General features: G+C 42.9%; 1 protein-coding gene across 4 annotated transcripts in view; it reads right to left on the bottom strand.

Annotated features, from left to right (window-relative positions):
• LOC106579398 (double C2-like domain-containing protein alpha) overlaps window positions 1-16,897 on the bottom strand; it is an 86,628-nt gene that overhangs the window by 29,888 nt on the left and 39,843 nt on the right. For all 4 annotated transcript variants that reach the window (XM_014159248.3, XM_014159249.3, XM_014159246.3 and 1 more), the window contains exon 6: window positions 9,164-9,290. In XM_014159248.3, the coding sequence (XP_014014723.2) occupies window positions 9,164-9,290 (127 nt within the window). The remainder of the gene's footprint in view (window positions 1-9,163; window positions 9,291-16,897) is intronic.

Below are 16,897 nucleotides of genomic sequence, written 5' to 3'. Positions count from 1 at the left end.
AGCTGGTAATCATTCTTAAAGTCATTACTTAATTCTGGGGTCAATTTTACAAATGTTTCTGAAATATTTTCAGCATTAATGTACTGGTATCTTGCGGTCATCTTTGAATTCTGGGACTTAATTTTGTAGAAATATGCTTGTGTAAATGATTTCAATCTCAGTCGGTTCACTCCACATTAGCATTCCAAAATACTTAAATACACCCTCACAACTGTAATACCCTGATAGAGCAAGTGGCAGGACTTCCGGTTTCATATTTTCCCAAATAAAATATTCACTTTTCCCTACGTTCAGACCACATTCAGTGCATTCGGAAAGTATTCAGACCCCTTCACTTTTAACACATTTTGTTACGTTACAGCTTTAGTCTAAAATGGATTAAAACATTTTTTTTACCCCCTCATCAATCTACACACAATACTCCATAATGACAAAGAAAAACTGGTTTTTAGAAATGTTTGCAAATTTCACATCTGCATAAGTATTCAGACCCTTAACTCAGTACTTTGTTGAAGCAAGTTTTGCAGCAAATATAGCCTCGAGTCTTTTTGGGTATGACGCTACAAGCTTGCGATACCTGTATTTGGGGAGTTATTTAGACAGGTTTGTGCCTTTCCAAATCATGTCTAATCAATTGAATTTACCACAGGTGGACTACAGTCAAGTTGTTGAAACATCTCAAGGATGACCAATGGAAACAGGATGCGCCTGAGCTCAATTTCGAGTCTCATATCAAAGGGTCTGAATACTTATGTAACTAAGGTATTTCCATTTTTTTTGTAAATAAATTAATACATTTCTAAAAGCCTGTTTTTTCACATTATTTGTCAGCATAATTTACCAATCATTTGCATTAGACAAAGTCCACTTGATCAATAGTTATTGCTCTAGTATCCTATGGTGCCACTGGTGCCAATGACATTTATAGTGCCGCCATCTAGTCTAGTCTGGTGCAGCCATCTAAGGTAGCACTGCAATTAGTTGTTAATAGTTTCCTTGTTTTTTTTAGACATCCATACCAAATTCATTTTGACTTTCAGACATCCATGATAGCGATGACAAGTTTCACGTTGATAGGACACTTCAGAGTGGATTAACATTGGTTTAAATGGACATGTAAAATCTGATTTTTGATTTGTCAATAATTCAGCCATCTTTTGACCAAGATTTTCTTAAACCAAGTTAAGACATGTACCATGGGCCTACATTCCAAATTGGTGTCTTTTGATCCTGTGGTTCATGAGAAGACGTATGTGCTAATATGAATCTGCTGGTATTGTGTGGCCATCTTTGAATGTTATTGAACATTATTTTCTCAAACTCTTTAGTGACTATTGTGAAATTTTGAGTCAATCTGATTTTTAGTCCATGAGAAGATTTGTTAGGATTATTTTAAGCATTACAGTTAGTCAAAAAAGAGAATTCTGACCCTAAAACATTTCAAGTTGATAAGCCATTGTGGAGTGGATTTACAAAGAATTTAAATGGACAGGTAAAATCTGATTTACTGATTTATCAATAACTCAGCCATATCTTAACCAATCCTTTAGCTTTCTCAAACTAAGTTAAGAGAAGAATGAGAATACGTTTTCAAAAATGTTCAAGATGTAGGAAAATCTATCCTGAGAGACCTTTGGGTCCTTGAGGTAAATGAAAATAATAAGAATTCAGAGAATAACAATAGGTTTCACAGCTTCGCTGGATACGCAATATCAAGTGTGTCTATAGGCTATTTAATGTGGTCTCAATAAGTATCCATAGCCTATAGGCTACGAAGTGCGTGCTCGGAGAAGCACAGAGCAAAGTTATCTTTCTAAGATATCTGCTGGGGCGGTCTAACTAGGCAGCATTACACACTGTAAAGGATATTCCAACCCTGAGCCCCGGGCTGCTCTGCTCCTCCTGATCAAAACAGTTTTTGTGTGCTGCCTAACCAATGGCTGTGCTGTGTAGACCTACGGTGGCAGTTCAGGAGGAGAGTCAAAGGCTTCTTTTGATTTTTGGTGGGTATTAAGCCTAGTCCAAAAACGTGCATGAAGACTAGCCTATAGTTTATGTTCTGTTCAGTTTGAAAAGAGAGTGTGAAGTCGAGGACCGAAGGTCATCTTTGATAGCTTGCTACTATTATAATCGATTTTATTAAAAACAATATGTTTCTTGCCCATTATGTATTTATCAGTTATCAGTTATTGACCTCACAATAAGACAGATTCGAGTAATTTACATTGTGGTGCTGAATCTTGAAGCAGCAGCAATCGGAAATGGACAGCTCATAGTGCTGAAAGAAGGCAAATTCGACTAGGCATTTCAACCGTCTTCATTTTAATTAGACTACTAACAACAAGAAGGCTTTGTGTTGGAGCCTATTTTTACCTATTAAGAAATAAGAGGTAAGCCTAACTGTTTGACAGATTAAATTAACCTATAGGCTGCTATAAACATAGGTTTGTCGGTCAGTTCCTCCACCCACTATTCACTCTTAAAATAGCCTACCTCTGTGTCAGTGAACGGCTGTTGAGTTAAAACCAAGACTCGAATTGAGGGGTTATGAGAGGGTATGCCATAGGCCTACCTTATTTTAAAGAAAATGTCAAAAAGCACAGGCCTACCCCTTGTTAGCTTAAGATTTTGAAGAAAATAAAACAGATCTGATTATATAAAAGGATCTATAACAACGCTTTGGTCCGCAGTGCTTTATTCTAGAAACAAGCTGTAAAATACACGGGAACGACGTGACTCTGATGCATATGGGGATATCATTGTTTAATTTATTTGACATTCAGAGGCTGAGCTACAATGTCCTATAGCCGAGGAGACAAAAACATTTACTTTGCTTGGAAGTAATCTAATTCTGTCACTATCAACTGATTAAGCTATTCACTTTCTGTACAGTAGAAGATGCTTAAACCCAGACAGATTTTAGGGAAAACACTTGTGACCTTCTCTCATTGGGTTACGCAACTGAAGAAGAGTAGCCAACAGTTAAAGCTTACATTTTTCTGCAACGGTAGGCATACTCTGTATGGGGTGGAAAGTTAGGCCTAACTTTTGAAAGTACCATGCTCAGATTCCAAATTACGTTTCTGTCACGCCCTGATCTGTTTCACCTGTTCTTGTGATTGTCTCCACCTCCTCCAGGTGTCGCTTATTTTCACCAGTGTATTTATCACTGTGTTTCCTGTCTCTCTGTGACAGTTCGTCTTGTATGTTTTCAAGTCAACCAGCGTGTTTTTCCAATGCTCCTGTTTTCTATTCTCTTTTTCTAGTCTTCCTGGTTTTGACCCTTGCCTGTTTTTTCTGGACACTGTACCCACCTGCCTGACCCCTCTGCCTGCCCTGACATCGAGTCTGTCTGCCACTCTGTACCTCTTGGACTCAGAATCTGGTTTTGACCTTTTGCCTGTCGACGACCATTCTCTTGCCTACTCCTTTTGGATATAAATAAACAACTAAGACTAACTCCGGAGCGATATTCTGGGGATCCTGGTACCTGCCGGGGTTTTCTTTCTCAGTCTTATTTTTGAGCTACAGCCATCTTCGTTTCCTTCAGACCAATCTAAGATAGCGTATGTTATTACGCTAATGTCAGGAAGGATGCTCTCCTGGGCTATGGCAGTTTGTGAGCAACAATCCGCCATTTCTTTTCATCTGGAGTATTTCATGGCAGAAGTGAGGAAGGTATTCGATTCTCCGGTATCTGGGAGATGGGCAGCCAGTAAACTTCTGGAATTACGTCAACTCCCGTAGTGTGGCAGACTACGCGGTTGATTTTTTGTACATTGGCTGCTGAGAGTGCCTAAAATCCGGAGTCTCTTTTCGATACTTTTCTTCACAGATTATATGAAGTGGTAAAAGATGAGCTAGCTGCTCGGGAACTACCGGTGGACCTCGACTCTCTCATCGCCCTCACCATTAGAATTAATGGACACTTAAGTGAGAGGAGGTCTGGTCTCGGGCAAACTCGTTCATCCGCAGTGGCTCGCTCACCTCCGAGGGAACCCGGAAGTCCCCGAGGATGGTTTATACGAGAGGACCCGAAGCCACCCGAGCTCCCTTGAGAATCATCGACGATGGGTGAGTCGGAAAACCAGAACCTATGCAACTGGGAAGAAGCTAGATACCCGCTTTGAATTGCCTGATGTATTTTTCTGAGCGCAGTACTCAGATTATTGCAAAGTGTGCTTTCCCAGTAAAGTTATTTTGAAATCTGTCAATGCGGTTGCATTCAGGAGATGTTAATCTATAATTCTTTGAATAACAGTTTAATATTTTATCAACGTTTATGACGAGTATTTTTGTAGACTTGTGCTGATTCACTGGCAGTTTTGGGGAAATACATTTTCTGAACGTCACGCGCTAATGTAAAATGGGTTTTTTGGATATAAATATGAACTTGATAGAACAAAAAATGCATGTATTGTCTAACATAATGTCCTAGGAGTGTCATCTGATGAAGATTGTCAAAGGTTAGTGCATAATTTTAGCTGGTTCTCTGCTTTTGGTGATGCTTGTCCTTGCATTGAAAATGGCTGTGTATAATGTTTTGTCTATGTACTGTCCTAACATAATCTAACTTTATGCTTTCGCCGTGACGCCTTTTTGAAATCGGACAACGTGGTTGGATTAAGGAGATGTTTATCTATAAATTAGTTGTATGTTTGAGAAATTTGAATTATGACATTTTGTTGTTTTCGAATTTGGCGCTCTGATTTTTCACTGGCTGCACGGTGGGTGGGACGCTAGCGTCCCACTAGCCTCAAAGTTAAAACGTAAATAATCAAAAAAATTTAAGACGGGATAAACTGTGTTCAATAGCGGATGAAATAAAAGTGGAGCAAGCTTCAGGTCACGCGCCCCAAACAAAACAGTCCACTTGGCTATACACCCAGAAAGGAAATGGCTACTTCATTTCTCAAAGGAAAAACATCAACCAATTTCTAAAGACTGACATCTAGTAGAAGCCATATGAACTGCAACCAGATGCCTCAGAAATCTAGATTCACATAGAAAATCAATTGAAAACAGTCACCTCAAAGAAAAATGTCCTTGGGTTTCGCCTGCCAAATAAGTTCTGTTATACTCACAGACATAATTTAGAATTTTCTATCCAAATCTACCAATTATATGCATATCCTAGTTCTGGGCCTGAGTAGCAGGCAGTTTACTTTGGGCACGCTTTTCATCCGGATGTGAAAATACCGCCCCCTAGTCCGAAGAGTTTTTAACGATGTGCTCCGGGACATGTTGAATCGGTTTGTTTTGTATACCTCAATGACATCCTGGTTTTCTCCCGTTCTGCCCAGGAACATGTTCGAGAAGTTCTTCAGCGCCTTCTGGAGAACCAGTTGTTTGTTAAAGCGGAGAAGCACAATGTTCCCAGCCGGACCCTGGGGAAGGCCCGGCTAACTGGATGTTCATTCCTGATTCAGTCCAGTCAACAAGTCCTGGAATAGGCTCACTCCTCCAGGCTTACCTGTCATCCTGGTGCACGTCGTACCCTGGCTTTCCTCAGACAACGCTTCTGGTGGCCCACCATGGCTCCTGATGCCTCGGCCTTCATCGCCGCATGCATGTGTGCTCAAAGCAAGACTCCGCGGCAAGCTCCGTCTGGTCTCCTTCAGCCACTTCCTGTTCCTCATCGTCCCAGGTCCCATATTTCCCTGGATTTTGTTACTGGGCTTCCTCAGTCAGATGGCAACACCACCATCCTGACAGTGGTTGACAGGTTCTCCAAGGCCGCCCATTTCATCCCTCTTCCTATATTACCTTCCGCCAAGGAGCCGGCCCAGCTCATGGTTTAGCAAGTCTTCCGAATCCATGGACTCCCGGTCGACATTGTCTCAGATCAGGGTCCTCAGTTTTCGTCTTGATTCTGGAAGGCATTCTGCACCCTTATCAGGTCGTCGGCCAGCCTGTCCTCCGGGTTTCATCCCCAGTCCAACGGCCAGTCGGAGCGAGCAAATCAAGATATGGAGACGGCACTCCGGTGTCTTGTTGCCAGTAACCCCACCACCTGGAGTCGGCAACTGGTCTGGGTGGAATATGCCAGGAACACACTCTCCTGCTCGGCTACTGGACTATCCCACTTCAAATGCTCCATGGAATATCAGCCCCCGCTCTTCCCAGAGTAAGAAGCGGAGGTCAACATACCTTCAGCCCAGATGTTCGTCCATCGCTGTCGGCGTACCTGGAAAAGAGCTCGGGCGGCTCTTCTCAAGACAACCTCCAGGTATTGTCAACAAGCAGACCATCATCGGACTCTGGCTCCTCGCTCTCGGGTCGGGCAGGGGGTATGGTTGTCCACTCGGGACCTACCACTCCGGGTAGAATCCCGTAAGCTTTCCCCCCGTTTCATTGATCCTTTCGCCATTTCTAGAGTCATTAGTCCCACTGCTGTCCATCTGCTGTTGCCCTGTACCCTCCATGTTCACCCTACTTTTCAAGATTAAGTGTACAAGATTAAGCTCTTGTCTCACAGTCCTCTGTCTTCCGTTTCTAGGCCCATTGCTCCCCCCCGGGTCATCGATGGCCAGCTGGCTTATACGGTGAGACGCCTCCTGAGGGTTCGACCACGGGGCAGGGGTTTCCAGGAGCTGGTTGACTGGGAGGGTTATGGTCCGGAGGAGAGGTGCTGGGTTCCTGCTAAAGGCATCCTGGACCTGGCCCTCATCGCCGCTGTTTCACTGCCGACACCCCGGTCAGCCAAGTATGCGCCCAGGTAGGACGACAGGTGGCGTCCCTAGAAGGGGGGGGGGGGGATGTACTGTCACGCCCTGATCTGTTTCACCTGTTCTTGTGATTGTCTCCACCTCCTCTAGGTGTCTCTTATTTTCCCTTGCCTGTTTTTTTCTGGACCCGCCTGCCTGACCCTTCTGCCTGCCCTAACATCAAGCCTGTCTGCCGCTCTGTACCTCGGACTCAGAATCTGGTTTTGCCCTTTTGCATGCCTACTCCTTTTGGATATAAATAAGCAACTAAGACTCTAACCATCTGCCTCCTGTGTCTGCATCTGGGTCTCGCCTTGTGCCCTTATAGTTTCAGATTGAATTATTTGCAAACAGGGACAATTTAGTTGCAAACAAGACACACTGTGTGGCATTGGATTAATATGAACACATCGACCTCTGTCTATTCTCAATTTCCATAATTTGTGTCACACCCTGATCTGTTTCACCTGTCTTTGTAATTGTCTCCACCCCCTCAAGGTGTTGCCCATTATCCCATGTGTATTTATACCTGTGTTTGTCTGTTGCCAGTTCGTCTTGTTTGTCAAGTCAATCAGCGTTTTTGTCTCAGCTCCTGCTTTTCCCAGTCTCTCTCTTTTTCTCACCCTCCTGGCTTTGACCCTTGCCTGTCTTGACTCTGAGCCCGCCTGCCTGACCACTCTGCCTGCCCCTGACCATGAGCCTGCCTTCCGCTCTGTACATTTGCCCCACCTCGATTATTGACCTCTGCCTGCTGCCCGGGAACCGTTGCCCCACCTCTGGTTTACTGACCCCTGCCTGCCTTGACCTGTCTATTGTCTGCCCCTGTTGGATTATTAAGCCATTGTTAATTTTACATTGTCTGCATCACTGTCTTACCGTCACACCTGATAATTTGTGGTATTAAAAAATATTCTGCTTATATTGTGACGACCCTCCCACTCTGTCTGCCGAATTCTTTCTCTTTGCTCTTGTTTTCCTTAATAGGATGTTGGTGGGTGGAGCCAGGAGGGTCGTCAGCAAAATGGGACACACCTGGGCTCAGGTGTGTCCCGGGATAAATACACCTCTTCCCCATTCATTGGGGAGACTCTCTCTATGCAGACACTGATAGATTTTGGTTGTGGCATTTTTGTGACCGTTTATGTTGGCACCTTTCAACATCTCTCATTATCACATTTATGCACGCAACCACTCACTTACACTACTGATTACTGACTACACACACCATTGTTAATTGTATTTAGTTTACTTCAGTTAATAAATATATTTTGTTATTCATTATCTCCACGTTGTCTCCCTTTTTGTTACGAACTTCGAGCCGGTTTGTGACAATTTGTAAAATGATTTAGAATTGCATGAAAGGTTTATAAAAAAATGGCTTCTCAGACCAGCAAATACGATGATAGATTCATGCAATACTATTACTATAAAGGAGATCTTTCCACCCCTACTCTTTTTTTTACCACTTTTTCTCCCCAATTTCGTGGTATCTAATTGATAGTTACAGTCTTGTCTCATCGCTGCAACTCCTGTACGGACTCAGGAGAAGCGAAGAGCCACACATCCTCCGAAAAACAACCCAACCAAGCCGCACTGCTTCTTACACAATGCCCACTTAACCCGGAAGCCAGCCGCACCAATGTGTCAGAGGAAACACTGTACACCTGGTGACCGTGTCAGGGTGCACTGCGCCCGGCCCGCCATAAGAGTCGCTAGTGCGTGATGGGACAAGAACATGCCTGCCGGGCAAACCCTCCCTAACCCAGATGATGCTGGGACAATTTTGTGCCGCCCCATGGGTCTACCGGTTGCAGCCGGCTGTAACAGAGCCTGGACTCAAACCCAGAATCTCTAGTGGCACAGCTAGCACTATGATGCAGTGCCTTAGACCACTGTGCCACGCGGGGGCCACCCCAACTCTTGTCTACAGTGGTCTGCGAACCCACAACCTTCTGGCCCACAGCCCTGGGCGCTATCAAAATTCTTACATTGCCATGTAATGCTTACAGGATGCATATCTAACACTCTGGTCTGTTGAAGAAGTGAGGGAAAACGGTAGACATGTTCTCGGCTATCCAATTTGTTTTATTTTGTGTTTAGCAAAGTATTTATTTCCAAATGTTCAGGGAGGGTTTAGGTAAAATATATTTTGCTGAAGAGGGGGCCATCCAATTTAATTTCAGAGTGGTCTGATTTTCCTCTTGTAACCCTTATTATAAATAACGTTCACTCCCTCATCCATTTTTATTGTAATCTGCCTTTATCTTCTCATCGCTGGTGGTTTGGATCTGACATTTTGACTTCGGTTTCTGTCTGGTTTTGTTTGGCACGGGGTGGGGAAGTGATGACTCAAGAAGAACTTGTGATGTGAGAGAAATTCCTGAAAAGTCCAATAAAGTGAACTCCATCCCCCCTCCGTCCCTCACTCCCTTCATCCCTCTCTCCCTCTTTCTCACAGGCGGTGGGTGTTCCAAACAAATGTTGAAGCGCTTGGTTTGGTCGGGCTTCACGCGGCGCAGGGCCACCCGTGACTCTCCGATGAACTCGTTATGCGTCAGCTTGTCCTCGTCACACACAGACACCCTGACAGATGGATGGAGGAGAGACAGAAGGAGGGAGAGAGAGAACACACACAAGTCAAGCAGAGTTGGTCACTTGTGTCTAACTCAGTCATGACTAAGGGCTCTATTCAATCTGTAATTTCCAGTTGAGCAGACATGCAGCGTTTACCGTGAATGCAGTCTCCACTAAAGCAGTAACATTGCCTTTAAATTACAATTACCCAGAAAGCTGAACTTCCACGATGCGGATTTAATAGGGGGTAGGAATAGGGCACAGAGACAGAGAGAGAGCATACAAGTAGACATGAACATTCAACAAAGTCGGTCATGACTAACTTAACTCAATTATGATGACTAACCATTGACAGGACTGACATGCACTAAATTAGAAAGAAACAGCCTGTGTAGCGGACGTCATTGTGCATTGCTTAGCTGTACCAATTCCTTCCGCTCTAGCTCACACCAAGACTAGAACCCGGGACATTTGCCTTGCAGACACGTGATCGCTGTCCTGATACATTCTAACCAGTCGCAAATTTTCAGGCTGAGTGAGATTAACACATCCACATCTGTTACACCTGCAAGTATAATGCTTTTTAACTCGTTATAAACATGCACAAGTCTTTATAATGTCTTATTATAATGGTTTACAACGTTATGTCTCTATGTATCTACATTTCAACTGACTCAAATGGCTGGTATTTTGTCATTAGTCATCAAGACATTATGAATCTCATATGCTCATGACAAGACTTAAAATGCATTACAACTGTATCATAATTCTGCTCCCGAGTGGCACAGTGGTCTAAGGAACTGCATCTCAGTGCTAGAGGCGACACTACAGACCCTGGATCGATTCCAGGCTGTATCACAACCGGCCGTGATTGGGAGTCCTATAGGGCGGCGCACAATTGGCCCAGCGTCGTCCGGGTTAGGCCGTCATTGTAAATAAGAATTTGTTCTAAACTGACTTGCCTAGTTAAATAAAGGTTAAAAAATAATGCAAAATGCTGTTACGCAACATACATTTTCTGCTTTGGCTTAGAGTATGTTTTTGCCATAGTGAAAATGATAAATGTATGCTGTGTCTGAAAAAGATACAGGCAAATATAATGTATAATACATGCACACATAGCAGACACAATTAGCATGTGGCACCACTGGGATTTCAGAGAGTGAAAGTGCAGCATGCTAGGCTAATCTAATCCATATTTATGGGCTCTGCAGTTGTTTTTATATCCTGCCACTATGTCACCTAAATTAGACAGAAACACACATGGAGAAAGAAGAGGGTGAGAGAGAAAGAGAGAGGGTGTGCATGTGAAATCAAGGGAGAGGGTGGAAGGTGATGAAAGCGAGGGAAAGATGTGGGTGAGAAAGGAAAACTAGAGAGAGACATTATTTGGATAATCTGGATAGTCCATCTGTAGAGATGGTCATACTATCAACAAACTACTGTTGATAAGCAGCTGCTTACTAAGGTTATGGTTAGGATTAGAATAAGGGTAAGAGTAAGGGTTAAGGTTAGGGTTAGAGTCAGGGTTAGTAGATAGTTGAAATGTTTCTGCCTCTCCAAATAAAGTGTTACCTTCTATTTTGTATGCACAGGCATGTGTGTGTGTGTGTGTGTGTGTGTGTGTGTGTGTGTGTGTGTGTGTGTGTGTGTGTGTGTGTGTGTGTGTGTGTGTGTGTGTGTGTGTGTGTGTGTGTGTGTGTGGTGTGTGTGTGTGTGTGTGTGTGAGAGAGAGAGAGAGAAAGAGAGAGTGTGTGATAGAATGTGCTGCCTGTTAGTCCACCGACCCGATCGTCTGATTTTCCTCTTTAACTAAATCCTTGATCAAGGGACCAAGACGGCCAAATTGCCTGGCTGTCTTCAGCCGCCTGGAACTGGGAAGGATGTACTGTACAAATATGGCTGTGTCCCAAATGGCACCATATTCCCTATTGTCGTGTCTTTGGCATCATTAAAACTGAAGACATATTTATCAAATAACTCTCTGTAATTATTATTACGAGATTAACCTGATTAATCATGTAACTGTAATTAACTAGGAAGTTGGGGCACCAAGGAAAATATTCAGATTACAAAGTTATAATTTTCCCAATATAACTTTCAGATATTTTAATATCTGATCAATTAGTCTTCGAATTAATTAATTATTATTTATCTCGTCAGTCTCATTCCAAACGTCGTAAATTGTTGGTTATCTGCACAAACCCAGTCTTCACTATGAGTCATCCATACATCAATTGTCTTAAAATAATTTATTTACTAACTAAGTAATTCACAGAAATGCATAACAAACAGTAGATATCGTTACAAAGAAATGATAGAGGAATGTGCCCTAGTGGGCTAAACCGGCATGGCGGCCTCTTAGACAAAAGCGGAGTGGGGGTCAGCTGAGAAGGCACTACAGAGTTGATAATTCTAACAATTGAAATGCTAATCCTTTACACATGAACGCTCACTCATTCGGGAATAACTGCAATAAATATATATATTTACGCTCAGTGTGTCGTCGGGATCTCTGTTGAAAAGTTTGTTTCTGTTGGAGAGTTTGTTCGCCCTCTCACTCTCTGTCGTGGTTAGAATGGGTAGTTCAGAGTGACATTCATTAACGTCGTTATAGGACAGATGTTTCGGCGGTTGTCGGTCTTCGCGTTCAATGATACCGAATTCCTAGCTGCAGACTAGTAATTAATATCAAAAACTTGTTCTTATTCTGTCGGTATCGATAGTCTAAGAGTTTAACCTCTTGGGGCTAGGTGGGACGCTAGCGTGCCACCTGTGGTGCACTCCATCAACAGCAGGTGCATTTCAAGAGCGGCAAATTTGAATCCAAATAAATGTCAAAATTCAAATTTTTCAAAAATACAACTATGTTACACCATTTGAAAGATAAACATCTCCTTAATCTAACCACGTTTTACGATTTCAAAAAGGTTTTACGGCGAAAGCATAAATTTAGAGTATGTTAGGACAGTACATTTACAAGAGTTGTGTGTAATGTTTTGTCAAGTCAAAGACAGGGTCACCAAAACCATAAAACCAGCTAAAATGATACACTAACCTTTTACAATCTCCATCAGATGACACTCCTAGGACATTATGTTAGACAATGCATGCATTTTTAGTTCTATCAAGTTCATATTTATATACAAAAACAGCGTTTTACTATGGCATTGATGTTGAGGAAATCGTTTCCCTCCAATAACCGGCAGTCAAGTCAGCGTCAGAAATTAAATAATTAAAATTAGAAAACATTGTTAAAATATTATATTGTCATTTAAAGAATTATAGATTTACATCTTTTGAACGCAATCAACTTGCCAGATTTAAAAATAACCTTACTGGGAAATCACACTTTGCAATAATCTGAGCACTGTGCCCAGAAAAATACGCGTTGCGATACAGACTAGACGTCATGTTGGGGAGATCTAAAATCGAAAATACTATGTAAATAATCCATTACCTTTGATTCTCTTCATCAGATGTCACTTCCAGGTATCACAGGTCCATAACGAATGTAGTTTTGTTCAAAAAAGCTCATCATTTATGTCCAAAAATCTCCGTCTCGTTAGCACATGATGTAAGCCAGCCGGACTTCTCGTCATGAACGAGGGGAAAAAATATATTTCCGTTCGTTCAAACATGTCAAACGTTGTATAGCATAAATCATTAGGGCCTTTTTTAACCACTGGGCTAGGCGGGACGAATTAGTCCCACCTACGCAACAGCCAGTGTAATCCAGTGGCGCGATTTTCAAATACCTTAAAAATCCTATTACTTCAATTTCTCAAACATATGACTATTTTACAGCTATTTAAAGACAAGACTCTCGTTAATCTAACCACACTGTCCGATTTCAAAAAGGCTTTACAGCGAAAGCAAAACATTAGATTATGTCAGCAGAGTACCCAGCCAGAAATAATCAGACACCCATTTTTCAAGCTAGCATATAATGTCACAAAAACCCAGAAGACAGCTAAATGCAGCACTAACCTTTGATGATCTTCATCAGATGACAACCCTAGGACATTATGTTATACAATACATGCATGTTTTGTTCAATCAAGTTCATATTTATATCAAAAAACAGCTTTTACATTAGCATGTGACGTTCAGAACTAGCATACCCCCCGCAAACTTCCGGGGAATTTACTAACAATTTACTAAATTACTCACGATAAACGTTCACAAAAAGCATAACAATTATTTTAAGAATTATAGATACAGAACTCCTCTATGCACTCGATATGTCCAATTTTAAAATAGCTTTTTGGTGAAAGCACATTTTTCAATATTGTAAGTACATAGCCCAGCCATCACGGGCTAGCTATTTAGACACCCAGCAAGTTTAGCCTTCACCAAAATCAGATTTACTATAACAAAAATGTTATTACCTTTGTTGTCTTCGTCAGAATGCACTCCCAGGACTTCTACTTCAATAACAAATGTTGGTTTGGTCCCAAACAATCCATCGTTATATCCAAATAGCGGCGTTTTGTTCGTGCGTTCCAGACACTATCCAAAATGGTAAATCAGGGTTACGAGCATGGCGCAATTCGTGACAAAAAAATTCTAAATATTCCATTACCGTACTTCGAAGCATGTCAACCGCTGTTTAAAATAAATGTTTATGCAATTTATCTCGTAAAAAAGCGATAATATTCCGACCGGGAATCTGCTTTTCGGTAAACAGAGGAAAAAACAGAAAGACGGGGGCGGCCAGTGCACGCGCCTAAGCCCACTGTCCCCTGATCGGCCACTTGAGAAAGGCAATAATGTGTTTCAGCCTGGGGCTGGAATGACAACATTCAGGTTTTTCCCGGGCTCTGAGAGCCTATTGGAGCCGTGGGAAGTGTCACGTTACCGCAGAGATCCTAAGTTTTGGAAAGAGATGTCAAAGAAAGCCAATAAATGGTCAGACAGGCCACTTCCTGTAAAGGAATCTCTCAGGTTTTGACCTGACATTTGAGTTCTGTTATACTCACAGACACCATTCAAACAGTTTTAGAAACTTTGGAGTGTTTTCTATCCAAAGCCAATAATTATATGCATATTCTAGTTACTGGGCAGGAGTAGTAACCAGATTAAATCGGGTACGTTTTTTATCCAGCCGTGTCAATACTGCCCCCTAGCCCTAACAGGTTAACCACGTGGTATGGTTAAAAGTTCAGCAAGAGGAAAGCTTGGTCTCCTCTCAAACCTTGGCCCTCTCGTTATCGAGGTAAGCTGGTCTCCAACCTTTAGCCATCTCGTAATTGAGGTAAGCTCGGTCTGGTGATAGAAAACATAGGTGGGGTTTTATTCGGGACATAGAAAAAGGCTGTCTCATGACGCCAGGACCTGTCTGTGTCCCTGGGGGCATGCCAAGGACATAGTGAAACTTTAAACAGAAATACAACTCTCTCACATATCATCATTACATATCATCCCATCATCTCACAAATAGCTTCATCCTTATTCATTCATTTTATACAACCATTTAGATGTAAGTCTCATAGCTGAGGCTATTGTATAAACATGATTATGGTAATGTGGCCGTATTGTCTCTCATGAGTTTCACAAAATTGTACCAAACGGACCAGTTCATAGCTGGATTCTTCACCGATCTTTTATACCTTTTCCAGAACCTGAATATCGTTCGGTTCTCCAGTTCTGTGAGGTGGAAGAACTCCTTTGTTCTCTCTATACTGGGGCCATGAGGAGAGGGTCTCCTCGTAGGAATTTCAGATCGCTCTTACAGAGCCTGGTGTCAGAAGTATAGAGGTCGGGGGATGGTGCTCGCAGTGTCCAAAGAGGGCAACGTCATGACACTATATAATGCACTACTTTTGACCAGGGCCCATATGGCTCTGTTCAAAAGTAGTGCACTATGTAGGGAATAGGGTGCCATGCAGGACTTTGCTTATGTGAGGTCAGGTGTGAGAGGCCAGTTGCCCGGGGAAACCACTCGATAGCTGTTGAAGGCTCCAGAGATAATTTACACTGTATTGTCTTATTAGCCCTCAGAACACAAGCAACCTTTACTTCACGTCCTCTAGAAGAAAACCAGCGAAACAAACACAGACAGAGAGACACAGACAGAGACACAGAGAGAGAGAGGAGGCAGGGAAAGAGAGAGAGATAGCGGGGAGGCAGATAGGGAGTCAGTGAGACAGAGAGAGAGAGAAGCAGAAAAAAATGGAGGGGGGAGGAAGGGAGCGGCACTCTATTGCCCTCAGAATACATGATCAATTTCCTATTACCATGATGGTGGCTGACATTTTCAGCTCCTTGGCAAACACAATGTCTGTAGCGGTGATAAAAGGCTGTTTGAATTTAATCCTCGCACTGGGAGAGTGGCACAAACCGAAGCTTCAATCAGTGAAATAATTTATTTAAATGAAGACGCTTCAATTAGTGAACACCCCTTCAAATTAGTGGATTCAGCCATTTCAGCCACACCCATTGCTGACGTATATAAAATCGAGCACACAGCCATGCAATCTCCATAGACAAACGTTGTCAGTAGAATGGCTTTATTGAAGAGCTCAGTGACTTTCAACGGGGCACTGTCATAGGATGCCACCTTTCCAACAAGTCAGTTAATCAAATTTCTGCCCTGCTAGAGCTGCCCCAGTCAATTGTAAGTGCTGTTATTGTGAAGTGGAAAAGTCTATGAGCAACAACGGCTCGGCAGCGAAAGTGATAGGCCACACAAGCTCACAGAACGGGATTGCCTAGTGCTGAAGCGCGTATACATTGTCTGTTCTGGGTTGTAACACTCACTACCGAGTTCCTAACTGCCTCTGGAAGCAACATCAGCACAATAACTGTTCGTCGGGAACTTAATAAAATGGGTTTCCATGGCTGAGCAGCCGCACACAAGCCTAAGATCATCATGCGCAATGCCAAGCGTCGCCTGGAGTGGAGTAAAGCTTGCCGCCATTGAACTCAGTGGAAACGCATTCTCTGAAGTGATGAATCACGCTTCACCATCTGGCAGTCCAACGTTTGTCAAATGCCAGGAGAACGCTACAAGCCCGAATGCATAGTGCCAACTGTAAAGTTTGGTGAAGGAGGAATAATGGTCTGGGGCTGCAGCATACAACGGTACAGCATACAATGACTTTCTAGAGGATTCTGTGCTTCCAACTTTGTGGCAGCAGTTTGGGGAAGGCCCTTTCCTGTTTCAGCATTACAATGCCCCCGTGCACAAAGCGAGGTCCATACAGAAATGGTTTGTCGAGATCGGTGTGGAAGAACTTGACTGGCCTGCACAGAGCCCTGACCTCAACCCCATCGAACACCTTTGGGGTGAATTGGAACGGCGACTGCGAGCCAGGCTTAATCTCCCAACATCAGTGGACGACCTCACTAATGTTCTTGTGGCTGAATGAAAACAAGTGCCCGCAGCAATGTTCCAACATCGAGTGGAAAGCCTTCCCAGAAGAGTGGAGGCTGTTATAACAGAAAAAGGGGGGCAAACTCCATAATGCCCATGCACCTGGAATGAGATGTTCAAGGAGCAGGTGCCCACATACTTTTGGTCATTTAGTGTATCAATGGTGGATTTTAGATTAATTGACACATCAGTTTGGTGTCAGACACTCCAATATATTCCCTGATACAGATTTTATATG

Source organism: Salmo salar, chromosome 19, assembly GCF_965601325.2.
Source record: "Salmo salar chromosome 19, fSalSal1, whole genome shotgun sequence".
Classification (NCBI taxonomy): domain Eukaryota; kingdom Metazoa; phylum Chordata; class Actinopteri; order Salmoniformes; family Salmonidae; genus Salmo; species Salmo salar.
The sequence above is the reverse complement of the archived record's forward strand: the minus strand, read 5'-3'. Positions and strand labels throughout refer to the sequence as shown.